Source organism: Saccopteryx bilineata, chromosome 2, assembly GCF_036850765.1.
Source record: "Saccopteryx bilineata isolate mSacBil1 chromosome 2, mSacBil1_pri_phased_curated, whole genome shotgun sequence".
Lineage (NCBI taxonomy): Eukaryota > Metazoa > Chordata > Mammalia > Chiroptera > Emballonuridae > Saccopteryx > Saccopteryx bilineata.
The window spans coordinates 352,580,286-352,607,389 of NC_089491.1; the positions used below are offsets into that span (position 1 = coordinate 352,580,286).

The following is a 27,104-nucleotide window of genomic DNA, read 5'->3' on the forward strand; positions in this document are numbered from 1 at the left end:
ATATTTTCTTTCCTCTTTTCCCGATTAAGTGTCAACATCAGCTGAACTTTTTGCTCTACTCCCACCACCCACCCTTTTCCTACTTTTTTCCTCTCGCCACCCTCCTTCCCAAGTATTTTTTAATGCTTCTTCCTAGGTTTCTCTCTTCTCATCCTAATCGAGAGGAAGTTGAGGAATTACTGGAAACAGTCGAGGTCTTTATTCTGTTCTTTAAAACTTTGGTTTTTGTTTATACTTGGAGTTAAATTGGGGATTTTATTAATATGGGAGTGTTGATAAACTATTTGAAAGAGGGGGAATCTTTCCTAAGAGAAAAAAATGCTTTAGAATATAAATTATGTTCATGTATTTGGAAGTTGCAATCTTGTAGTATTCCCAAATCACTCCCCCTCAAAAGTCTCAACAAAGTCTCCAAGGAGTTTCAAGGGTAGGAGTCTCTAGTCGTGGACAATTTTTGCAGTATTTAAAGAGGTTGGGGAACTTGATGAACTTGGAGTCTCCCTTTTCCTCTCCTCCTACATTTGAATGTGAACAGTGGATTTATTATTCAGTTCTTGCCTTGAATTGGCATGGATAACTTCATTCTCCAGTAGCCACCCAATAAAAAATTTGACCAGAAGTAGAATATGATTGATTTTTTAGATCTTAAATAATTCCTCTTGCTTTGTAAGTTGACTGGAACAGTGTAAACTGATATTTAACAGATGTATGTTCTTATATATGTATAGTGTTTTATGGCAGTTGTTTTATTGGGAAGATTGCCTGCTTTCCCCACCCCAGAATAATTTTTTACAAAGCAGCCAACTTGCCGCATCCTGTTAAATTCAACTGCTTTACATATTTTTTTTTAATTCATTTTAGAGAGTAGGGAGAGAAAGAGAAGGGGAGAAGGAGGAGGAAGCATCAACTCCCGTATGTGCCTTGACCGGGCAAGCCCTTTGTTTCAAATCTGTGACATTAGTGTTCCAGGTTGATGCTTTATCCACTACGCTACCCGCAGGGCAGGGCTAAGCAGTCTTTCACACTTTTAGAGAAAAATCGTTGGAAATTTCAAAGTACATTTAGTAGTTGAATTCCCTGAAAATACTTGGTTGTCTTCTATTAACTTGCTCCTCCTAATTGAAGCGTTTTATTTGAAATTTGTTAATATATATATATATTAACAGATGGTGCTTTTGCCACATTTTCTGTTTCACATAGTTCACAAAGGTGTTTTTTTTAGAGAGAGAGACAGGAAGGGAGAGGTGAGAAGCATTAACTTGTAGTTGAGTCACTTTAGTTCATAGGTTGCTTCTCAGACATACCTTGACTGGGGGGGGAGGGTTTCCAGCTGAGCCAGTGACCCCTTGCTCAAGCCAGGGATTTTGGGCTTAAGCCAGCACTCTTTGTGCTCAAGCCCACAACTGTGGGATCATTTTGATGATCTCATGCTCAAGCTGGCAACCTTAGGGTTTCAATGCCAGTGTGCGGACCACATGGAAGCTGAAGCCTTTCAAATCAGTGTGGCAGGGAATACAGTTGGGGGCTGGCTTTTAAAGGGAAAATTACATAGTGACTGAGGAATGGGGAGGAGAGGAAACATAGCAATAAAACAAAGCAGTGAAACAAGCTTTCTTACAATGTTTATCTATAGGGTTAATTCAGGGTGAAACATTCTGAGAACACCTGCGACTTTGCAAAGCTAGCCCAAGGCCACAGTCTGTGAGACCAGACTCATAGCCAGGAATAGGGAATCTTTTCAGAAAAAGTAAGTTCTGCTAAAAGTCTCTTTATTTTAGAGAAAGTAAGTTTTGCCAAAAATTATTCATGTTAAGAGCCTTTCTTTTCTGTATTTCAGGACCTCAGTGTCCCAGGCTGACGTTCTATCCATTGTGCCACTACCAGTCAGGCACACAAAGTTTTAATATTGCTTCTTTGGTATACTTTTATCCTTAATAGTTATATGTCTCTTGGGATTATGGCACTGTGCTAAGGTAAAGGAAGGTACACTGCTCACAAAAATTATGGGGTATTTCAAAGTGAATATGAAGTGATAGAGTATCCCTTAATTTTTGTGAGCAGTGTATCTAACATTTGTCTGGACTGTGTTTTTACAGGCTATCTTGTTTATCCTCACAAATTATAAAGTAGGATATGACTTTATAATGAGGTGAGAAAGTTAAGTAATTTAGTGAGGGTTTTGTACCTAATTTTAGTTCCTTTGGACCTTGCTTAGAAAGATTTTGCATCTTGAAGTAAGATTTTTATGAAAGACATTATAGAACTAATTTTTTATTAGCTTTTATAGAACTAGTTAGACTGAAAATCAGTTCCTAGACTTCAGTTTTTAATCTAATGAAAATGTAAGAAGGAACTTTTCTTGCCCTGGCCGGATAGCTTGCTTGGTTGAGCCCTGATATGCAAAGGTTGCCAATTGATGTTTCACTCTCTCCCTCTTGCTTCCTCTCTCTCCCTTTCTCACCCTCTCTCTCCCTCTTTTTTCCTCTCTCTCCTTCTTTCTCCTCTCTTCTCTTTCTCCTCCTCCCTCCCTTTCTTCCTTCTTCTTCCCTTTCTTCCTCTCCCTCCCTTTCTTCCTTCTCCCTCCTTTTCTCCCTACTCCCTCCCTCGCCCTCTTTCTCCCTCCTATTCTCTCCCTCTTCCTTTTCCCCCTCTCCCCCTCTCCCTCTTCCTCTCCCCTCCTCGTCTAAAATCAACAAAATAATTTGTGTGTTTTGTTAGGGGGGGAGACAGGGAGGGAGAGAGAATGAGAGGCATCACCTGGGCCCCGGCCGGTTGGCTCAGTGGATAGAGTGTTGGCTCAGTGTGCAGATGTCCCTGGTTCCATTTCCGGTCAGGGCATACATAAGAAGCGATCATCTATCTGCTTCTCACCCCCTTTTCTCTCTCTTCTTTTCTCACAACCTGTGGCTCAGTTGGTCTGAGTGTTAGCCCTGGGCCCTGAGGATAGCTCGGTTGATTCAAGCACTGGCCTGGGGTAGGGGTTGCCAGGTGGATCTTAGGGGGCATGTGGGAGTCTGGCTCACTTTCCCCCCTGCTCTCACTTAAGGGGAAAAAAAGAAAGAAAAAGAGAAGCATCTGCTCGTAGTTGTGGCACTTTAGTTGTTCGCTGATTGCTTTTTTTACATTCCTTGATGGAGGTGGCTTCCAGCAGAACTTTCTTACTCAAGCTTGTGAGCATGGGATCATGTCTATGATCCTGTGCTCAAGCTGGTGAGCCTGCACCTAAGACAGTCAAGGCAGCGTTTAAGTGGAGATCTCAGGGTTTTGAGCCTGGGTCCACAGCGTCCCACATCAGCACTCCATCCACTGTACCACGACTGGTCAGGCAAATAAATTTCTTTAAAAAGAAACTTTTCTTTTAAACCCTGCATCAACACATAAATATAAGATACTTTTTAAGCATTTTAATATATATATTCATCCCATGCCCAATTGGTGAAAATTTTAAGGGACTTGCTGTTTATAGTTGCATTTTCTTCAATGTAAAGCCAAGAAGAGACTTATAATTAGATCCCTCTAGCAATCCCAACTTTCATCAAAAGGCATAGTTATAGACAAAATTATAGTATTTGGGAATCAAAAATTCTCGCATCCCTCTTGATTAGTTTAGTCCAGTGTCACTATGTTCATTTTGGCAGTAGCTTCAGGTGAAGGTACCAACATAAAGCTTTAGGAGGTGGGATTGTGGAATGGATGGGAGGTGAAGAAACAAGCCGTTGATGGCTCTCTAAAATGGGCCAAAAGGGAGGTATTGATACATACAAAGGATAAAATGTGAAGGGATGTTGTGTGTGTGTGTGTGTGTGTGTGTCTGTGTCTGTGTCTGTGACAGAGACAGACAAAGGAATAGATAGGGACAGACAGGAAGAGAGAGAGATGAGAAGCATCAGTTCTTTGTTGTGGCTCCTTAAGTTGTTTATTGATTGCTTTTTCATATGTGCCTTGATGGGGGGAGGTGGCTACAGCAGACCGAGTGACCTCTTACTCAAGCCAGCGACCTTGGGCTCAAGCTAATGAGCCTTGCTCAAACCAGATGAGCCTGAGCTCAAGCTGGCGACCTTGAGGTTTCAAACCTGGGTCCTCCGCGTCCCAGTCCAATACTCTATCCACTGTGCCACTGCCTGGTCAGGCTAAAGGGATATTTTTTTTAACAATGCAAAATGTTAGAATGTATGTATTGGCTGAATGGCAGAAACCAAGAGGTTAAGTAAATATATAAGTAAGGGAGGAAATAAATTATGGAGTAGAGTTCCTAAGCAGGAGCAGTAATTAAAGAGTCTTGCTCCATTCTTCATGGTGCATAAATTAAGGTATCAGTCATAAATTGGAGTTGGGTCAAGAATACTTCTTTCTCTAAGATGAGTTGAAAACAATTAAGACATAAGGACATAAAATATCAACATAAGTAAGTTTGTAAAGAATGGTTGTCATGATAAGGTAAGAATATCTGCTAATAGTAAGGGCTAGGAGCCTGACCAGGCAGTGGCACAGTAGATAGAATGTGGACCTGGGATGCTGAGGACCCAGGTAAAAACCTTGAGGCTGCTGGTTTGAGTGTGGGATCATAAACGTGACCACATCATCAGTGGCTTGAAGCACAAGGTTGCTGGCTTGAACAAGGGGTCACTGGTTCGCCTGGAAACCCCCTTCCTCCATCAAGGCATGTATGAGGAAGCAATCAGTGAACAACTAAGGTGCCACAACTACAAATTGATACTTCTCATTTCTCTCCCTTCCTGGCTGTCTCTGTCTCTCTCTTTCACTAAACAAATGGGGGCGTGGCTAGGACTGCTGGTTTTTCATGTAGGAAAGCTAAACTGAAGTTGGAAATGACTGCTGAGGTATACGGGAAGAGAAGTTCACTAAAAATGTTTTAAAAAATTGACAGGTGGTATAAATGGCTTGATAAAAAGTTATATTCTATGAGGTGTAAATAAAAGTAATAGTAAAATTTTATATCAAGTGAAAGCAAATAGAATAAAGGGCTGGGTTCCTTAAAGCAGGGGTCCCCAAACTTTTTACACAGGGAGCCAGTTCACTGTCACTCAGACCATTGGAGGGCCGCACTATAAAAAAAACTATGAACAAATCCCTATGCACACTGCACATATCTTATTTTAAAGTAAAAAAACAAAACGGGAACAAATACAATATTTAAAATAAAGAACAAGTAAATTTAAATCAACAAACTGAACAGTATTTCAATGGGGACTATGTTCCTCTCACTGACCACCAATGACAGAGGTGCCCCTTCCGGAAGTGCGGCGGGGGCCGGATAAATGGCCTCAGGGGGCCGCAGTTTGGGGACCCCTGCCCTAAAGAATAACCTGTGTGACCTTTCCTTTTTATTTTAACTGCTGATGGTATATCTTGTGTTCTGTTTCAGTTAGAAAATATGCTATGGAATTAAGTTTTGACTTAGTGAAGTGTTTTAGTAATTCATTCTATTTATTGTATTCAGTCTTGAACTTAATGGTTTTAATTTAAACCATTCCAGTCTTAGGCTGAAAACCATACAATACAAATTCATGTTTGATTTAGTGTTAGAGTTAATTTTTTATTTTTCTATGTATATTTTTGTTGTATAGCTATATATTTGTCTCAACTAATCTCATAATTTTTTTAATTGGCTGATAAATAGAAAAAAAATTCTTGCAACATATTTGACAGCCAATGAGTTAATAATGTTTTCATAAAAAGAGCTTTTAGGATTAATAAATTGAGAATGAAAACTTTACAAGGGAGGGGCATAAAAGAACATAAATAGCCAGCCATATCATGTATCTTGATTGGAAGGTAGGTAATGTTATAAATATGTCAATTCATCTCAAATTTATCACAATTTGAATCAGATTCTCAGAATTTTATTGGGTTTAGGAAACTGATTAAATGTGAAATTTTGAAGATGCACAATATTTACAGAGATGTGCTTTATAAGACAGTCAATTATATTAGAAAGCTACATACAGTGTCGCACTGGCATAAGAAAGGCAGAGGGAGAAATTTATAGAACATAGGAGTATTTGAGATCTTGATTCCCAGTAATTGTCATCAGTATTGGCTCAAATAAACTCTTACAAATATTAAAACAAAATCAACAACAAAAACAGTCAAGATAGAAACCAAAGCATATTTCTGAGTTTAGTTTATGATAAAATTATGAGACAATACTCTATGTTAAATAAATGGAGGAAACATACAAAAATACCTTGGGTGACTGAGTATTTGGAGGAAAAGTTAGACCTCTACTTCACACTGTATACCAAAATGAATTCCCTAAATTATTGGGTCAGTATCTTACAGTGAAAAGTGATTGAAAAAAATTAAATTTTTTTTTTGTATTTTTCCAAAGTTAGAATTGGGGAGGCAGACAGACTCCCACATGCACTTGACCAGGATCCACCTGGCATGCCCACCAGGGGGCGATGCTCTGCCCATTTGGGGTGTTGCTGCTTTGTGGCAGGGACCATTCTTGCACCTGAGGTGGAGGCCATGGAGCCGTCCTCAGCACCGAGGCCAGCTTTGCTCCAATGGAGCTTTGGCTGCCAGAGGGGAAGAGAGAAAGAGGAAGGAGAGGGGGAAGAGTGGAGAAGCAGATGAGCGCTTCTCTGTGTGCCCTGACTGGGAATTGAACCTGAGACTTCACACGCCGTGCTGACACTACTGCTGAGCCTACCGGCCAGGGCCTGAAATTTTTTTAATAAATTGTTTTTAAGTCAATTTACAAATTTTTAAATGTCAAACTTACCTGCTCTGGCCGGATAGCACAGTTGACAAGTGTCGGCGCAAGCACAAAAGTTACTGGTTTGGTCCCAGGTCAGGGCACATACAGGAGCAGATCATTGTTACTGTCTCTCTCTCTCCTCTCTAAAATCAATAAATTGAAAAAAAAATTTTAATGACAAAAATGTCAAACATAAAGCCCTGGCCGGTTGGCTTAGAGGTAGAGCGTCGGCCTAGCGTGCGGAGGACCCGGGTTCGATTCCCGGCCAGGGCACACAGGAGAAGCGCCCATTTGCTTCTCCACCCCTCCGCCGCGCTTTCCTCTCTCTCTCTTCCCCTCCCGCAGCCAAGGCTCCATTGGAGCAAAGATGGCCCGGGTGCTGGGGATGGCTCCTTGGCCTCTGCCTCAGGCGCTAGAGTGGCTCTGGTCGCAATATGGCGATGCCCAGGATGGGCAGAGCATCGCCCCCTGGTGGGCAGAGCGTCACCCCTGGTGGGCGTGCCGGGTGGATCCCGGTCGGGCGCATGCGGGAGTCTGTCTGTCTGACTGTCTCTCCCTGTTTCCAGCTTCAGAAAAATGAAAAAAAAAAATGTCAAACATAAAAATAAGTAATATTATAAAAGGTAAAGCTTTCTTATTGTCTTGCCAACACTGGAATGCCATCTTGGCATGAGAAAGGCTTTTCTAAGCATGAAACCAAAACCTAGGAGGAAAAAACGAAAATACTTCATTAAAAATTATAAGCACGTTAAAAAAAAAGTATGCAAGTTAAAACATAAAGCAGTAAGGGTGAATTTCCTAATGAAAGACTTATTACTAACGAGTACAAAAAAGACCAGTTCATTTCCAGAAGACCTGAACAGCCAGCACATAGAAGAGAAAAAATATGAATGGCCAGTAAACATCAAAAGATGTTCCACTCTGGCCAGTTGGCTCAGTGGTAGAGTATCGGCCCTGTGTTTGGAAGTCCCGAGTTTGATTTCCGGTTAAGGCACACATGAGAATTGACCATCTGCTTCTCCACTCCTCTTCGTTCTCTCCCTATATAGTCCTCTCCCGCAGCCATGGCTCGAATGGTTTGAGCAATTTGACCCCGAGTGCTGAGGATGGCTCCATGGCCTCACCTCAGGCACTGAAATGGCTCCATTCAGAGTAACAGAGCAGTGGCCCAGATGGGCAGAGCATCGCCCCCTAGTGGGCTTGCCAGTTTGATCTCGGTTGGGGCACATGTGGGAGTCTGTCTCTGCCTCTCTAGGGACCTCCCACTTCTCACTTAAGAAAAAAATTAAAGAAAAAGGTGTTCCAATAGGAAGGCAAACTAAAATGGAGTATCAGGCCCTGGCATGGTATCTCAGTGGTGTAGACTGCAGTGGTCAGCAAACTGGGGCTCGAGAGCCACATGCGGCTCAATCAGATTGAGGATGGTTTTAGCAAAGGCCAGTTTAGGAGTACTGTAATTAAGTTAATAACAATGTACCTACCTATATAGTTTAAGTTTAAAAAATTTGGCTCTCAAAAAAAATTTCAGTCATTATACTGTTGGTATTTGGCTGTCTTGACTAATGAGTTTGGTGACCACTGGGTTAGAGCAGAGGTCCTCAAACTACGGCCGCGGGCCGCATGTGGCCCCCTGAGGCCATTTATCCGGCCCCCACTGCACTTCCGGAAGGGGCACCACCATCTCATTAGCCAAAAGCAGTCCCATAGTTCCCATTGAAATACTGGTCAGTTTGTTAATTTAAATTTACTTGTTCTTTATTTTAAATATTGTATTTGTTCCCGTTTTGTTTTTTTACTTTAAAATAAGATATGTGCAGTGTGCATAGGGCTTTGTTCATAGTCCAGCCCTCCAACGGTTTGAGGGACAGTGAACTGGCCCTCTGTGTAAATAGTTTGGGACCCCAGCCCTGGCCGGTTGGCTCAGCGGTAGAGCGTCAGCCTAGCGTGCGGAGGACCCGGGTTCGATTCCTGGCCAGGGCACACAGGAGAAGCACCCATTTGCTTCTCCACCCCTCTGCCGTGCTTTCCTCTCTGTCTCTCTCTTCCCCTCCCGCAGCCAAGGCTCCATTGGAGCAAAGATGGCCCGGGCGCTGGGGATGGCTCTGTGGCCTCTGCCTCAGGCGCTAGAGTGGCTCTGGTCGCAACATGGCGACGCCCAGGAGGTTCGCAACATGGCGACGCCCAGGATGGGCGAGCATCGCCCCCTGGTGGGCAGAGCGTCACCCCATGGTGGGCGTGCCGGGTGGATCCCGGTCGGGCGCATGCGGGAGTCTGACTGTTTCTCCCTGTTTCCAGCTTCAGAAAAATGAAAAGAAAAAAAAAAAGCAAAAAAAAAAAAAAAAATAGTTTGGGGACCCCTGGGTTAGAGCATCATCCCGATGTCCCAGTGCACCAATGTTGTGGGTTGAGTACCTGGTCAGGGTGTATACAAGAATCAACCAATGAATGCATAAATAAGTGGAACAACAAATTGATGTTTCTCTCTCTCCCTCCCTGCCTGACTCCCACGCTCTTTCTCTTCTCCTCCTTCCTCTCTAAAATCAATAAATTTTTTAAAAAAGTTAAAAAAACCCAACTTGTTCCAGACCAACCTAGTTTTTTCCAAAAGAAAAAAGGTAAAAATGATCAGCATTATGTTGATACCAAAACCTAAGATAAAAAGGAAGTCTTTAGTAAAACCTCATTTGTAAATCATGAGGGAAAAATTCTAGGTAAAATAATTGCAAATGCAAATCAGTAAGTCTGTTCATATAATTTACCATATTAATAGGATAGAGGAAAATTGTCGTCATAGTATAAAAATCTAACATCTCTCAAGCCTTTTTTTCCCTCCTTCATTTTTTAAATTGATTTTGAGAGAGAGACAGGGAAAGGGAGGAGAGAGAGTAAGAAATATCAACTCATAGTTGCTTCACTTTAGTTCATTGATTGCTTCTCAGATGTGCCTTGGCTGGAGGACATGGGGGGAGGGGCTCAAGCTGAGCCACTGACCCCTTGCTCAAGCCAGCAACCTTGGGTTCAAACCAGCATCCTTGGGCTTCAAGCCAGTGACCTTTGGGCTCGAGCCAGGGACCTTAGGATCATGTCAATGACCTTGTGTTCAAGCCAGGGATCCTGCACTCAGACTGGCAACCTGGCACTCAACCCAACGCGCTGGTGATTTGGGGGTTTTGAACCTGGGTCCTTAGCATTTCAGGTTGACACTCTATCCTCTGTGTCACCAACCATCAGGCTCTTTCATTAAACTTAAAAAGGGAACACACCTGACGAGGTGGTGGTGCAGTGGCTAGAGCGTCGTACTGGGACAAAGAAGATCCAGGTTCAAAACCCTGAGTTTGTCGGCTTGAGTGCTGGCTCACCAGCTTAAGCCAGCTGTCTTAAGTGTCGCTGACTTGAGCATGGGATTATAGACATGACCTCACGGTCGCTGGCTTGAGCCCAAGGTTTCTGGATTAAGCAAGGGATCCCTCACTCTGCTGTAGCCCCCCCCCAAAGAATTGACGCCTCTCATCTCTCTCCCTGCCTGCCTGCCTGCCTGTCCCCATTTGTTCCTCTCTGTCTCTCTGTCACACACACAAAAAAGGAACACACATTGACATTATAAACATACACCTAATCAAAAGGTAATTTAAATACACATACCTAAATAAAAATACTTAGTTGTTAAACACTTAAAGCATTCTGATTTAAATCAGGGCTGTAATAAGGTATCATCTATTATCAATATTATTAAATATTTTAAATTAAAGACTTTCAGGCTTAGTTCTGGAACTATATCCTGCTTATTCAACATTGGTGAAGTTGCTAACCAATACAGTTAGAATAAAGAAAAATGCAGCAAAATCAACTGAAAAACTGTGGCAATAAGATAGGAAGAGGGACCTGACCAGGCAGTGGTGCAGTGGATAGAGCGTCAGACTGGGACGTGGAGGACCCAGGTTCAAAGCCCCAAGGTCACCAGCTTGAGCGCGGGCTCATCTGGTTTGAGTAAGGCTCACCAGCTTGAGCCCAAGGTCGCTGGCTCGAGCAAGGGATCACTTGGTCTGCTGTAGCCCCCCCAGTCAAGGCACATATGAGAAAGCAATCAATGTGCTAAGGTGCCACAACAAAGAATTGATGCTTCTCATATTCCTGTCTGTCTGTCCCTATCGGTCCCTCTGTCTGTCCCTGTCACCAAAAAAACCAAAAAAAAAACCATACACACACACACACACAAAAGGGAATGATTACACACTTGTAATTAAAATTTAGCTTTTCTGTATGAAGTGTAAGAAAGAATATGTTTTACTCAAAATAACAACAGAAAACATGCTATGAAGTAAATTTAAAAAGAAGACTCCAAAAGTATTTAATAAATGTAGAAAGGACATATTTTATTCCCAGATCGGAAGATTTAGGATTTTCTATAGACTTTCTATATCTATATATTTAGTCTAGACTTAATCAGAATCTCAAAAATATATTTTGGAACCATGTTCAATAACTTAAAGATGATGTGTAATGGGAAAAAAGGTTTTGGGGTTGTTGTTTTTTTGTATTTTTCTGAAGTGAGAAGCAGGGAGGTGGAGAGACAGATTCCTGCATGCACCTGACCGGGATCCACCCGGCAAGCTCACTAGAGGGCAATGTTCTACCTGTCTGGGGCATTGCTCTATTGCAGCTGGAGCCATTCTAGCCCCTGAGATGGAAGCCATGGAGCTGTCCTCAGCGCCCAGGCCAACTTTGCTCCAATGGAGTCTTGGCTGCGGGAGGGGAAGAGAGAGACAGAGAGGAAGGAGAGGGGGAGGGGTAGAGAACCAGATGGGCGCTTCTCCTGTGTGCCCTGGCCGGGAATTAAACTTGGGACATCTACAGGCTGTGCCAATGCTCTACCAATGAGCTAACCAGCCAGAGCCAGGAAAAAGAAGCTTTTAACTTACATAATGAAGGTTTATGAAAAAAAAATCAAAACTTCTACAAGATGAATAAGAAAAAGAGGACTGAAAAGAAACGTGCCATTACGTTGACAGATTTCCTCTTGATGATAAAATTGAATGTTTTTTTTTTCTTTCTCTTATTTTAGTGAGAGGGGAAGAGGCAGAGACGGATACTCGCATGCACCCCTACTGGGTTCCACCAACAAACCCAGTAGGGGGTGTTGTTTTGCCGATCTGCTGCTGTTGCACTGCAGTCAGAGCCATTTTTTTCTTAGCATCCAAGGCAGAGGAGCCATCCTTACCACTGGCAGCAAACTAGCTCAAACCAGTAGAGCCATGGCTGCAGGGGAGGAAGAGACAGAGAGAGAGGGAGAGAAGGGAGAGGAGTAGAGAAGCAGATGGTCATTTTGCCTGTGTGCCCTGACCGGGAATCGAACCTGGGACATTCACATTCTGGTTCTATGCTTTACCACTGAGCAAACCAGCCGGGGCCTCTTTTAAATTTTTAATTCATTTTAGAGAGGGGAGATGGGAAGAGAGAGTGAAAGAAGTAGGGGAGAAGCTGGAAGCATCAACTCCCATATATGTTCTTTGACCAGGCAAACCCAAGGTTTCAAACCGGCTACCTCAGCATCCAGGTCAACACCTTATCCACTGTGCCACCACAGGTCAGGCTAATGTTTTTCTTTTATATAAATTCTTTTCTATATTTTCTAATGTTTCTAAAAATGTATATGTAATTCTACTGAAATGAAAGGAAACGAATGTTTTATAGCTGGTTATTTACCCTGATCTGTGGTGACTACATGTATCTTTTAAATGAAGATAGCACGGCCCTGGCCGGTTGGCTCAGTGGTAGAGCTTCAGCCCTGAGTGTGGATGTCCGGTTCAATTCCTGGTCAGGGCACACAGCAGAAGCACCCATCTGCTTCTCCACCCTTCCCCCTAACATTTCTCTCTCTCTCTCTCTTTCTCTCTTTCTTCCTCTCTTGCAGCCAAGGTGCCATTGGGGCAAAATTGGCCCAGGCACTGAGGATGGCTCCATGGCAGTGGTTCTCAAAGTGTGCGCCAGGGCACACTGGTGCACCCTAGAAGATTTTTAGGTGCGCCCTATGATATTCCAGAGAAATGTGTTCATATTGGGACCAAAAAACCAACAGGGTTTATAGAGTTTAGATTTTTGGGGGACAGAGATGTGGGGAATCGGCTGTAAGCTGACAGTCTGCCCAACCCCCCACCTCACTTGCCTGATTAGGTTGCAAAAGGCTGTTAAGTGCTGGATTGTTTACACTACCCCCCATGTTCCCCGGAAAGACTGGAGGCAAGTTTCTTCTTTGTGTGGTGTAAAATTAAGAGATGTGTATGGTGGGGGTTTTCTGCACTCAACACAAGAGTAAAAAGAGAGGAATTCTTCAATGTATTGACAAGGAAATGAGAGTTTGCCTTTCAGATATATGCCCAGTAATTGAAGAAATCGCTAGGATACATCACGTTTATGTTTCTCATAAACAATAATAAAAAAAGTTAACACATTCATGCTGGGACCTGCCAAATTTACTAAATCTTACTAAAAATGTATCTATATATATTAGATAACTTTTGTTGTATTTTTATTTTTTAACCCCTTTTTTACGAATTCTAAAAAGCATAACAAAAAATGTAACATAAAATTTTTTTTTCCTCAAAAATGTTTTTTAATATCAGAATAAAGTTAATTGTCGTATTTATTTTGTTTAATTACCATAAAAGCACACTTGGAATTTATATATTTTTATTTAATATTTGACTTAATTATTATAACATTTCTCAGAAATTTGTATATAGTACACCTACAATTATTTGTAGGATTTTAAATGTGCCCCGACTTCAAAAAGTTTGAGAACTACTGCTCTATGGCCTCGCCTCAGGTGCTAGAATGGCTTCAGTTGCAACGGAGCAATGCCCCAGATGGGCAGAGCATCGCCCCTGGTAGACATGCTGGGTGGATCCTGGTTGGGCCCATGTGGGACTGTCTCTCTGCCTCCCCGCTTCTCGCTTCAAAAAATACAAAAAAGCAAAAAAAATGAAGATAGCACATGTGTATTATTAAAACAAAATATTGCTACTTTTATTTATTTTAGAGGTAAAGGACCTGTGGTGGTACAGTAGATAAAGTGTCGACCTGGAACACTGCTAGTTTGAAATCCTGGGCTTGCTATGAGTTGATGCTTCCTGCTTCTCTCTCCTCTCTTTTCCACACACATTCTCTCTCCTCTCCAAAAATCAATTAAGGAAAGGATACATTTTTATTAATTTATTTTTCTGTTTTATTGAGTTTATTGGGGTAATACTGGTTAACAAAATTATTCAGGTTTGAGGTGCAAATTTTACAATGCATCATCTATGCACTCTATTGTGTGTTTACCACCCAAGTCAAGTCTCCTTTCATCATCATTTATCCCCTTTTATTTTCTCCTCTACCTCCCCCCAGCTCTACCTTCCCCCTGGGAATCACCAAACTGTTATCCCTGTCCATGAGATTTTATTCTCGTTTTTTGTTCAATCCCTTCAGTACCCCCCCCACACACACACACACACACCACACACAGAGTGGTCAGCCTGCCTTCTAGGAATCTCTAATTTGCTTGTTCATTTTGTTCATTAGATTCCACATATGACTGCAATCATGTGGTCCTTGTCTTTCCTACTTATTTCACTTACCATAATGCTCTCTAGATCAGTGGTCCCCAACCTTTTTTGGGTCATGGACCGGTTTAATGTCAGAAAATATTTTCACGGACCGGCCTTTAGGGTGGGACGGATAAATGCACAAAATAAAATTATGCGGCCGGCGTAAAAACTGTGGTATTTTTAAATATAATTGTCGAACTTACGAGACAAGCGTCAAGAGTGAGTCTTAGATGGATGTAACAGAGGGAATCTGGTCATTTTTTTAAAAAAAAAACATTGTTCAGGCTTAAATATAAATAAAACGGGAATAATGTAAGTTATTTATTCTTTCTCTTGTGACCGGTACCAAATGGCCCACGGACCTGTACCGGTCCGCGGCCCGGGGGTTGGGGACCACTGCTGTAGATCCATCCATGCTACTTGCAAAGGGTAAGTTTGTTTTTTGTTTTTTTACAGCTGAGTAGTACTTTACTACAGCTTTCTTATCCAATCATTTATTGATGGGTACTTGGGCTGCTTCCAAATCTTGGCTATTGTAAATAATACTGCAGTGAACATGGGGATGCATATATTCTTTCAAATTATGTTCCAGGTTTCTTTCTTTCTTTCTTTCTTTCTTTCTTTCTTTCTTTCTTTCTTTCTTTCTTTCTTTCTTTCTTTCTTTTTTATAACTTAGAGCTGAGATTTTTTTTTTTTTTTTGGTGGCAGAGACAGAGAGTTAGAAGGACAGATAGGGATAGACAGACAGGAAGGGAGAGAGATGAGAAACATCAATTCTTCACTGCGGTTCCTTAGTTGTTCATTGATTGATTTCTTATATGTGCCTTGACTGGGGGCTACAGCAGAGTAAGTGACCCCTTGCTCAAGCCAGCGACCTCGGTTGGGTTCAACCTAGTGAGCCTTGCTCAAACCAGATGATCCCGCACTCAGTCTGGCGACCTTGGGGTCTCAAACCTGGGTCCTCCACATTCCAATTTGACACACTGTCCACTGCACCACCGCCTGGTCAGGCTGTTCCAGGTTTCTTCAGATAAATTCCCAGTAGTGGAATCACTGGGTTATAAGACAGTTCTATTTTTAATAATTTTGTTTTTAGATTTCATTTATTTATTTATTTATTTTTTAAAGACTTTATTTATTCATTTTAGACAGGAGAGAGAGAGAGAGAGAGAGAGAGAATGAGAGAGAGAGAGAGAGAGAGAGAAGGGAGGAGCAGGAAGCATCAACTCCCATATGTGCCTTGACCAGGCAAGCCCAGGGTTTTGAACCGGCGACCTCAGCATTTCCAGGACGACGCTTTATCCACTGCGCCACCACAGGTCAGGCCCATTTATTCATTTTTAGAAAGAGAGAGAAGTGGGGAGGAGCAGGAAGCATCAACGCCCATATGTGCCTTTGACCAGGCAAGCCCGGGGTTTCAAACCTGTGACCTCAGTGTTCAGGCTGACACTTTATCCACTGCGCCACCACAGGTCAGTTGGTGGAATCTTTAGAGTTCTCTGTATACAGTATCATGTTTTCTGCAAATAAATGAGTTTTACTTCTTCCTTTCTAATTTGAATGCCTTTATTTATTTTTTGTGTCTGATAGCTGTGGCTAGGACTTCCTATGTTGAATAAGAATGGTGAAAGCAGACATCCCTGTCTTTTTTTATTATTTATTTATTTATTTTACAAAGAGAGGAGTGGGTGAGGGGAGCAAGAAGTTTCAACTCTCAGTTGCTTCACTTCGTTTGTTCATTGGTTCTCTGTCGTATGTGCCTTGACCCAGCAAGCCCAGGATTTCAAACTGGCAACCTCAGTATTCCAGGTCAAGGATGCACTGTGCCACCACAGTCCAGGCCCCTGTCTTGTTTCTGATCTTAAGGGAAATGCTAGTAGTTTTTGCCCATCGAGTATGATGTTGGCTGTGGGTTAGTCATTTATGGTCTCTTATTACATTGTAGTATACTGCATTTCCACTTTGCTGAGAGTTTTTATCATAAATGGATGTTGAATTTTATTAAAAGCTTTTTCTGCATCTATTGATAAGGTCATGTGGTTTTATTCTTTATTTTGTTTATGTGGCTTATCACATTTATTGATTTGTGGATATTTTACCAGCCTTCATCCTGGGATTAAATTCCATTTGATGGTGTACGATTTTTTAATGTATTGCTGGCCTGACCAGAAAGTAGCACAGTGGTAGAGTGTTAGCCTGGGACGCTAAGGACCTGGGTTCAAAACCCGAAATAGCAGTCTTGAATGTGGGCTCATCAGGTTTGAGCATGGGATCATAGACATGACTCCATAGTCTCTGGCTTGAGGCCCAAGTTTGCTGGCTTGAGCCTAAGGTTGCTGGCTTGAGAAAGGGGGTCAACTGGCTTGGCTGCAGCCCCTTGGTCAAAGCCACATATGAGAAAGCAATCAGGGAACAACTAAGGTGCCACAACTATAAGTTGATGCTTCTCATCTCTCTCCCTTACTGTCTGTCTGTCTCTCTCTCTCTCTTTCTCTCTTTCTCCATCAAAAAAAAAATGTATTGCTGGACCTGGTTTGTTAATATTTTGTTGAGGATTTTAGCATCTTTGTTCATCACGGATATTGTCCCTCTCACAGTTTTCTTTCTTTGTAGTGTCTTTATCTGGTTTGGATATTAGGATAATGCTGATCTCATAAAATGAACCTAGGAATCTTCCCTCTTGAATTTTTTGTAATAGTTTGAGAAGGATTCGTGAGATTTTTTTTGTTGTTGTTTTAAGATTTTATTCATTTTAGAGAGGAGAAAGAGAGAGCAAGAGAAAGGAGGAAGGAGCAGGAAGCATCAACTCCCATATGTGCCTTGACCAGGCAAGCCCTGGGTTTTGAACCAGCTACCTCAGCATTCCAGGTAGATACTTTATCCACTGCGCCACTGCAGGTCAGGCAATTGGTGTTCTTTTTCAACTGTTTAGTAAAATTTACCTGTGAAACCATCCGGTCCAGGGCTTTTATTTGTGAGGAGTTTTATGATTCAGTTTTACTAGTTGTAATCAGTCTATCCAGATTCTTTAATTCATCCTGATTCAGTTTTGGAAGATTATATTTTCAGGAATGTTATCTGTTTTTTTCCAGCTTGCCTAATTTGTTGTTCATAATATTTTCTCTCTCTCTTTTTTTTTTTTTTAGCCAAGAGAGACAGAGTCAGAGAGAGGGACAGATAGGGACAGATGGGAAAAGAGAGAGATAAGAAGTGGCACCTTAGTTGTTCATTGATTGCTTTCTCACATGTGCCTTGACCAGGGGGTTCCAGCTGAGCCAGTGACCCCTTGCTTAAGTCAGTGACCATGGGGTCATGTTTATGATCCTGAGCTCAAGCTGATGAGCCCGTGCTTAAGCCGGATGAACCCACGATCAGGCCGGCAACCTCAGGGTTTCCAATTTGGGTCTTCTACGTGTCAGGCCAACACTCTATCCAATGCACCACTGCCTGGTCAGGCCATAATATTTTCTTAAAATCCTTTTTATTTCTTTGGTGTCAGTTGTTACTTCTCTTTCATTTCTAATTTTATTTATTTGCTCTCTTTTATTATTTTTGTTTTTTTTTTTTTTTTATTTTTCTGAAGTTGGAAACAGGGAGGCAGTCAGACAGACTCCCGCATGCGGCGCCTGACTGGGATCCATCTGGCATGCCCACCAGGGGGCGATGCTCTGCCTATCTGGGGCATCACTCTGTTGCAACCAGAGCCATTCTAGCGCCCGGGCTGCGGGAGGGGAAGAGAGAGACAGAGAGGAAGGAGAGGGGGAGGGGTGGAGAAGCAGATGGGCACCTCTCCTGTGTGCCCTGGCTGGGAATCGAACCCAGGACTCCTGCACAGCAGGCCGACGCTCTACCACTGAGCCAACCGGCCAGGGCCTATTTGCTCTCTTTCTTGATGAGTCTGGTTAAAGGTTTGCCAATCTTGTTTATCTTTTCAAAAAAACAGCTCTTGGTTTTCTGGAGCTTTTCTATTGTTTTTAGACTCTTATTTAATTTGTTTCTGCTTTGATCGTTATTTCCTTCTTTCTACTTGGGCTTTGTCTGTTGTTTTTTTTTCAGGTTCCTGTCAGTATAAAGTTAGATTGTTTATTTGAGATGTCTCTTGGTGGGGTTTTTTGTTTTGTTTTATTTACTGTTCTTTTTGTGACAGTGACAGAGAAAGAGACAGAGAGAAAGGGAGGTAGATAAGAAGCATTAATTCTTCATTGCGGTACCTTGGTTGTTCATTGATTGCTTTCTCATATGTGCCTTGACCGGGGGGCTACAGCAGACCCAGTGACCCCTTGCTCAAGCCAGCAACTTGGGCGTTTTGAACCTGGGTCCTCCGCATCCCAGTCCTACTCTCTATCCACTGCTCCACCACCTGGTCAGGCAACCACACTGTAGTCTTAATTTGCATTTCTCTGATGATTAGTGATGTATGAGCATCTTTTCTTTTTTTTTTTTTAAGTGAGGTAGGGGGAACCAACAGGACAGACAGAAAGGGAGAGATCATATGTCTATTTTCATGTCTTTTTAAAAATTTTATTGATTTGAGAGAAAGTGAGAAATATTGATTTGTTGTTCCACTTATTTATGCATTTATTGGTTGATTCTTGTATGTGCCCTGACCAGGGATCGAACCTGCAACCTTGGCATATTGGGGTGGCGTTCTTACTAACTGAGCTACTTGGTTATGGCCTATTTTATTTTTCAATTACAGTTGGCATTAAATATATTTGTTTTAAATGTATAACTTAGTGGATAGATAGTCATAAATTTACAAAGTGATGCCTGACACAGTGGATAGAGCACTGACCTGAAGCTGAGGTCATCAGTTGGGAATCTGGGGCTTACCCAATCAAGGCACATCCAACAAGCAAGCAATAAACAACTGAAGTAAAACAACTAGTTCTTATTCTCCCTCACCCCCATTAAGTCAATAAATAAAAATTAAAAAAACAAAAACAAAATAAAATGATACTCCCCCTCATAGTTTATGTACCCACCTGACACAATAAATAGTTATCACAATATCATTTTGTTCTCTGTGTTCTATTTTACATCCTTATGACTCTTTTCTAACTACCAGTGTGTATTTCTCAGTTCTTCACCTCTTTCACTGAGACCGCCATTCCTTTTTCCTGGCAACCATCAGTTTTCTGTATCTACAAGTCTGTTTCTGTTTCATTTGTTTATTTTGTTCTTCAGAGTCCACATATATGTGGAATCATATGGCTTACAAATATTAAGTTGTAGTATCATATAACTATTAAAATGCTTTTTTATAAATTATGAAAATTTAATTGTTTCCTGATATTACTATGTAATCAAACCAACTTTGAGTCATATTCATTAAATTTATCAAATATTAAGTTCACCTAATTATGTTCATAAATACAATTGAAATTAAATTACAGTTTTTTTTAATTATCTTTTTTTGGTTTTTTATTTCAGCTTTACCAGCAGGGACGTTTATGTCAACTGGGCAGTGAATTTTGTGAATTGGAAGTTTTTGCTAAAGTATTGAGAGCTCTGGATAAAAGGTAAGTTTATTTTTGAAACTGTGGTAAACTATTCATAACTTAAATTTTACCATTGTAACCATTTTTAAGTGTATAAATTCATCTTTCCCATTTTTGTTATTATCATGCAGTAGGAGCCACATGTAGGTGTCAGTAACATGGCTTTTGATTGTACTGTACTTGCTATTCTCTTGAGTGTTGTTCTCTATTTAATTTTTTTTTTTTAATTTTAAGTGAGAGGAGGTGGGATAGACAGACTCTCTCAAAAAATGCACCTTACTAGGATCCACCTGGTGACCCATCTGGGGCCATGCTTGCAAACGAGCTATTTTTAGCTCTTGAGGCAGAGGCTCCACAGAGCCATTCTCCGCACTGGGGGCCTACATGCTCAAATCAGTCTGTCCATGACTGTGGGTGTGGAGGGTAAGAAGGTAGAGAAGCGGGGGGGGGGGGGGGGGGGGGGGGAGCAGTTGGTCGTTTCTTCTATGTACCCTGACCAGGAATCAAACCTGGGACTTTTATGTGCCAGCTCGATGCTTAACCACTAAGCAAACTAGCCAGGGACCCTGTATTTGCTTTAAATTCCTTTTATCCCCCCTAACCAACATTTCTAGGAAAATAAGAATATAGTTTTACAAAATACTGCTAATGTCTAATATGAATATTGTGAAGTTGTTTCATTTGTTTTTTCTGTTTGTTTTGTTTTGTTTTTTAAGTTGTTTCATTTGTTAAACAAATTAAGTAAGTACTTGTTGAATGTCTAGTGTATGTCATATATGCTGGGGTTATAGTATTGAAAAAGATCTATAATGTCTCTTCCTCATGGATTTTGTATTTTAGAGAGGTATTGTATACTAAAACAAGTAAATAATTGGCAAATAACACTTTTTAGGGATAACTTTTGAAATGTGGCCTATGAGGCCCTTGCTGGTTTCCTCAGTGGTAGAGCTTCAGCTGGACGTGTGGAAGTCCTGGGTTCAATTCCTGGTCAGAGCACGCAGGGAAAGCTATAGTCTGCTTCTTCATTCCTCTACCTTCTCTTCTACCCCCTCCCCCCACAGCCATAGCTCAATTGCTTTGTGCAAATTGCCCTGGGGCACTGAGGATGGCTCCATAGCATTGCCTCAGGCACTAAAATAGCTTAGTTGCCGAGCAACAGAGCAGCTGCTCCAGATGGGCAGAGCATTGCCTGGTAGGGGACTTACCAGGGTGGATCCCAATCGAGGTACATGTGGGAATCTATCTCTCTGCCTCCCTGCCTCTCACTTAATAATAATAATAATAATAATAATAATAATAATAATAAAAGGTGGCCTGTGTACTAAGCATATAATGAAACTTCTTGGTTACTTAATTAAAATTAATCTATAAAGAATAATAGATTGAAATTTCATTTTGGCTAAAGAAGGCTATAGAAAAACTTTTAATTTTATTATTAAAAAACATTCGAGCCATGGCTATGGAAGAGAGGAGAAAGAGAAGGGGAGGAAGAAGGGTGGAGAAGCAGATGGTCACTTCTCCTGTGTGCCCTGACTGGGAATCAAACCCGGGACTTCCACATGCTGGACCAACACTACTGCTGAGCCAGTTGGCCAGGGCCAGAAAAACTTTTATAAGCACTCTAAGAAAAGGTTAGCTTTCTGGGATTTGAATTTCACTATGAATATTTCACATAGGCAGTTTTGAACATGGCCATTGTAAAGATTTGTTGGAATACCTCTCTTTCATCTTTCAGGTTGTCTTTCATCAAGTCCAGATCCCTTGTTAAGTGCTGAATGTACAAGGTAGCCTGAGGTGTGGTGGCGCAGTGATTGACCTGGATTGCTGAGGTCGCCGGTTCAAATTCCTAGGCTTGCCCTGTCACAGCACATAAAAGAAGCAACTACTTATGAGTAGATGCTTCCTGCTTTTCCTCCCTCTTTCTCACTCCACTTTCTCTCTCTCTCCAAAAAACAATAAGTAAGATTTTAAAAAAAATTAATGTACAGTGTATAGGAAAAGTAGGTTTATAGTTGTTTGTGTGGAAAATAATACAATAATTAATAAATAATAAGAATAAATTGTTTTGCATATAACTGTAAACCTACTTTTGCTCCACCTCTCTACCATGTATTTGTGAAACTAAAAGCATATAGTTTGACTTTTTTTTTTTTTTTTTTTTTTTTTTGGTATTTTTCTGAAGTAGAAGTGGGAAGGCAGCAAGACAGACCGCCACATGCACCCGACCAGGATCCACCCAGCATGCCCACTAGGGGGCGATGCTGTGCCCATCTGGGCTGTTGCTTTGTTGCAACTGGAGCCATTCTAGTGCCTGAGGTGGAAGCCATGGAGCCATTCTCAGTGCCCATGCCAACTTTGCTCCAATGGAGCCTTGGATGTGGGAGGGGAGGAGAGAAAGAGAGAAAGGAGAGTGGGATAGGTGGAGAGGCAGGAGTGCGCTTCTCTTGTGTGCCTTGGCTGGGAATCAAACCTGGTACATCCACACGCCGGGCTGACGCTGTACCACTGAGCCAACTGGCCAAGGCCAACATTTTTCTTTTATGCAAAGCTGTCACTCCATTATTTATAATTCTGTTTAAAAAGATTTTTTTAGTGAGATAAAATTTACATGTCATAAAACCCACCATTTTAAATTATACAATTTATTGACTTTTAATATACACAGACGGTTTTATAGTCATTACCACTGTCTAATTCTATAACATTTTCATTACCCCAAAAGAAATTCTGTACCTATTTATAGTCATTACCTATTTCCTTTTACCCCAAATCTCTGGCCTTTCATGAATCTACTTTTTGTCCCCGGATTTATCTATCTATACATTTTATATAAATGTAACCATACAATATGTAGTATTTTGTGACTGGCTTTCTTTACTTCCTGTAATATTTTCAAGGTTCATTTTATAGCTGAATAATTTTCCATTGATGTACAGTTTTATTTAAGTATCTGTTGATGAATATTTTGGTTGTTTTCCTCTTTTGGCAATTATGAATGGTGCCACTAGGAATGTTCATGGACAAGATTTTGTGTCGACATATGTGTTTTGTTTGTTTGTTTTAATTCAGTGAGAGGAGGGGAGGCAGAGAGACAGACTCCTGTGTATACCTGACTGGTATCCACCTGGCAAGCCCACTAGGAGGTGATGCTCTGCCCATCTGGGGCTTTGCTCCATTGCTCAGCAACCGAGCTCTTCTTAGCACCTGTGGTAGAGGCCATGGGGCCATCCTCAGCGCCTTGGGCCAATTTGCTCCAATTGGCTGCAGGAGTGGCAGGTAGAGAGAGAGAGAGGGAGGGGTGGAGAAGCAGATGGACACTTCTCCTGTGTGCCCTGACATGGAATTGAACCCGAGAAATACACACACTGGGCTGACGCTCTACCACTAAGCCAACTGGGCATGGGACATGTTTTCAGTTCTCTTATACAGCGGGTCCTCGGGTTACAACACAATTCTGTTCCTATGATAGTGACATAACCTGAATTTTGGTATAAGTTTAAACATGCCCTACCCTAAGTCACTTACCTATCCTAACACAGTTGTAAAATCATAATCTAGAACATAAAAACACAACTAAGCCACAAGAAAAGGAAAAGGACATAAATGTACCGTACTGTACACTGTGCGGTAGTAACAGAAAAAATGACCAAAAATTAGTATAATATAAAAAATATTCCTTACCTTTATTCCTGTGGTTGGCTTGGAACACTGGAAGGGACATTATTGCAAGGTGGGAGAGTGACCTCTTGGGAGGAGGAAGCTGAAGAGGCAGGAGAACCTGTAGAAGGTGCTGGAGATATGGGGTCAGGTGAATCAGGATTGTCCAAGGAACATGCAGGAGCGCTGGATAGGATTCTACCTGTACTACAGGTGTTTCATCTCAAGAAGTAGCTGATGTAGAGGGTACAGGATCTGTTGCAGGCCTCTTTACCTTCTTAAAGAATTGTGCCAGGCTAGTCTGGAAGGTTGATGACTTCTTTTAACCAAACTAGTTTGGCCACGTAGTCCAAAAATAAAACAAAAAAAAACTTTGTTTTTTGAGGATCTGACAACAGTTAGGTCTAATGTTGATTCATTCACACCAGATTTGATTTTAGTGAGAGAAAGAGAGAGATATAGATAGAAAGAGTCAGGAACAATGAGCTGTTCCTGTGTGTGCCCTACTGGGAAGCAAAATGACAACTTTTATGTATATCCAGCACTCTTCACAGAGTTGACCGGCCAGGGCAGGAAGCACATACTCCATAAGTGTGATGCTAACATCATAAGCTGAAACACTCATGTCTCAGTTTTTTGAAGTTTTTATGGGAGTGAATGTTGTAAACTTAAAACGTAAACTTGTAACTTGCGGACCCCCTTATAAAACTGAGGTATAAATACATGATAAAACTGTTTAACTTTTTTAGTAACCTCTGTTTTCCACAACTGCTGTACCATTTTACATTCTTACCACCAACAGATGAGGGTTCCCATTTTTCTGTATCCTTGCCATTACTTTTTTAAAAAAAATAGCCATCCTGGCAGATATGATGTGGTATCTCATTATGATTTTGATGTGCTTTGCCCTAATGACTAATGATGTTGAACATCTTTTCTTGTGCTTACTAGCCATTTGTATGTTTTGCAGAATTATTCAAATCCATTACTGGTTTTTTAAAATTAAACTTATTGGGGTGACACTGGTTAATAAAATTATATAGGTTTCAAGTATATAATTCTATCATACATCATCTCTATCATTGCATTGTGTATGTTTTTTTGTTTTGTTTTTATTAGTGAGAGAGACAGATAAGGACAGACAGACAGGAAGGGAGAGAGATGAGAAGCATCAATTCTTCATTATAGCACTAGTTGTTTTGATTGCTTTCTCATATGTGCCTCGACCGAGGAGCTCTAGCAAAGCAAGTGACCCCTTGCTTTAGCCAGCGACCTTGCACAATAAGCCAGTGACCTTTGAGCTCAAACTAGTGACCCCACTCTCAGCCTGGGGAGCCTGCACTCAAGTCGGCGACCTCGGGGTTTAGAACCTCGGTCCTCCGTGTCCCAGTCTGACTCTTTTTTATACACTCTCTTTCCACCTGGTCAGGCTCATTGCATTGTGTTTACCACCCAAAGACAGATTTTTTTCCAAAGTCAAATTTTTTATTGTCACCATATATTTGACCCCTTTATCCTTTGCGACCCCATCACTCTTTCCACTCTACTGTTGTCTGTGTCTGAGGTTTTTCTTTGTTTTTGTTTTTTTGTATTTTTCTGAAGTGAGAAGCAGGGAGGCAGAGAGACAGACTCCTGCATGCATCCTACCGGGATCCACCCAGCATGTCCACTAGGGGGCGATGCTCTGCCAATCTGTGCCATTGCTCCATTGCAACTGGAGCCATTCTAGTGCCTGAGGTGGAGGTCATGCAGCCATCCTCAGTGCACCTGAGCCAACTTTCTTCAGTGGAGCCTTGGCTGTGGGATGGGGAGAGAGAGGTAGAGAGAGAGGAGAGGGGGAAGGGTGGAGAAGCAGATGGGTGCTTTTCCTGTGTGCCCTGGCTAGAAATCGAACCTGGGACTTCCACATGCGGGGCCAACATTCTACCACGGAGCCAGTCAACCAGGGCTTTGTCTGTTTTGTTTGTTCATTTGTTGTTTTCAGTTTTAAATCCCACATATGAGTGAAATCATAATTCTTGATTTTTTTCTGTCTGACTTATCTCATTTAGAACAATATTCTGAAGATCCATCCATGTTTTCACAAATGGCAGTATTTTATTTTTTCATGCCCAATTTCTAATTGAGTTATTGTATTTTAAGACAATTTGGTTTTTAAAACTGATGTTAAAAGTTAGTTTATCCTTTATTGCTATTCATTTACACATACAGGCTCACTGAGTGATCTACTGAGTAAAGATACTAAGCTAAATTATGAATTACGGCCTCATAATTAATAAGGCAAGAACTTTTTGTCTTACTCCATGTTGGAAAATAATGATACTGTTATTTTTTAAAAGGAAGCTGGCACTTTTTAAGACTTTATTCATTTTAGAGAGAAGAGAGATGGGGCAGGGGGTAGAGAGAGAATGAAGGGGGGAGGAGCAGGAACCATCAACTCCCATATGTGCCTTAACCAGGCAAACCTAGGGCCTTGAACTAGCAACCTCAGCGTTTCAGGTTGATGCTTTATCCACTGTGCCATCACAGGTCAGGTGGAAGCTAGCACTTTTTAAAAGGACAATATACACTACTTTTATAAAATAACCTTTTCCTTCTCTTTCAGACATTTGCTTCATCATTGTTTCCAGGCTTTGATGGATCATGGTGTGAAAGTTGCTTCAGTCTTGGCCTACTCATTCAGTAGAAGGTGCTCTTATATAGCAGAATCAGATGCTGCCGTTAAGGAAAAAGCCATTCAGGTTGGCTTTGTTTTAGGTAAGTAATGGTAAAATATAGAAATATTTTGTCCTGTGACATGACTTATAATTAAACATGCTAACAATAAAAGGTTCTTCCAGGACATTCTCAAAGAGGTTGTGAGAAAAACATCAGAAAAACTAGGTGTGATTTATTGAACATTAACTTTGTATGGGCACTGTACTAGGCATTTATGTTTTAAAAAGATTTATTGTTGATTTTACTGGGGGGGATAATGAGAAGTATCAATTCATAGTTGCTTCACTTTAGTTGTTCACTGCTTGCTTCTTGCTTGTTGTATGTGCCTTGACCAGGCAAGCCAAGAGTTTCAAACCAGCAACCTCAGCATTTCAAGTCAATGCTTTATCCACTGCACCACCACAGGCCAGGCTGTACTAGGCATTTAAGTGCTATCTTCCTAAATCCTGATGACATTCTAGTGATGTGTTGGTATGAATAGCATTTTACAAATGAGGAAGCAGACTCAAAAAGGTTAGTAACTTGCTCAAGTTACATAGCTAGTAGTGGAGCTAAGTTTAGAATCATCTGTCTATATGACTCGAAGCTGTCTACCTTTCTACCATGTCAAACTGCCACTATGCTCTGTCACCAGCTTACTATATGCTATGATTGGGACTTACTTCCTTTTGGGTCTCAGTTTTTCTATCTCTACAATGATAGTAATTCTGAATATCTTCATGGGAGTGTTGTGAGAGTACTAACAACATAAGAGGGAAAGGATTTTGAGGTTTTGAATGCTATATAAATATAGAAAAATATTGTTTAATGTGATTTATAACATTTTATATGATTTTTAGCAAATCTACATAGATAAGTGTTTCAGGAAATTTATTAAAGCTGTTAACTTTTTTACTTAAAGAAGTTTTAAAAAAAATA

The 27,104-nt window shown here is 41.2% G+C and overlaps 1 protein-coding gene and 1 non-coding gene across 2 annotated transcripts in view; one reads left to right on the forward strand and one right to left on the reverse strand.

The window, feature by feature from the left end:
* APPBP2 (amyloid beta precursor protein binding protein 2) overlaps positions 1 to 27,104 on the forward strand; it is a 64,395-nt gene that overhangs the window by 744 nt on the left and 36,547 nt on the right. Inside the window, exons 2-3 of the mRNA XM_066262746.1 lie at positions 19,744 to 19,832; positions 26,074 to 26,225. Coding sequence (XP_066118843.1) covers positions 19,744 to 19,832; positions 26,074 to 26,225 — 241 coding nt within the window. The remainder of the gene's footprint in view (positions 1 to 19,743; positions 19,833 to 26,073; positions 26,226 to 27,104) is intronic.
* On the reverse strand, positions 18,108 to 18,183 carry TRNAS-GCU (transfer RNA serine (anticodon GCU)). Its single transcript has one exon. It is a non-coding gene; the product is annotated as a tRNA-Ser (tRNA).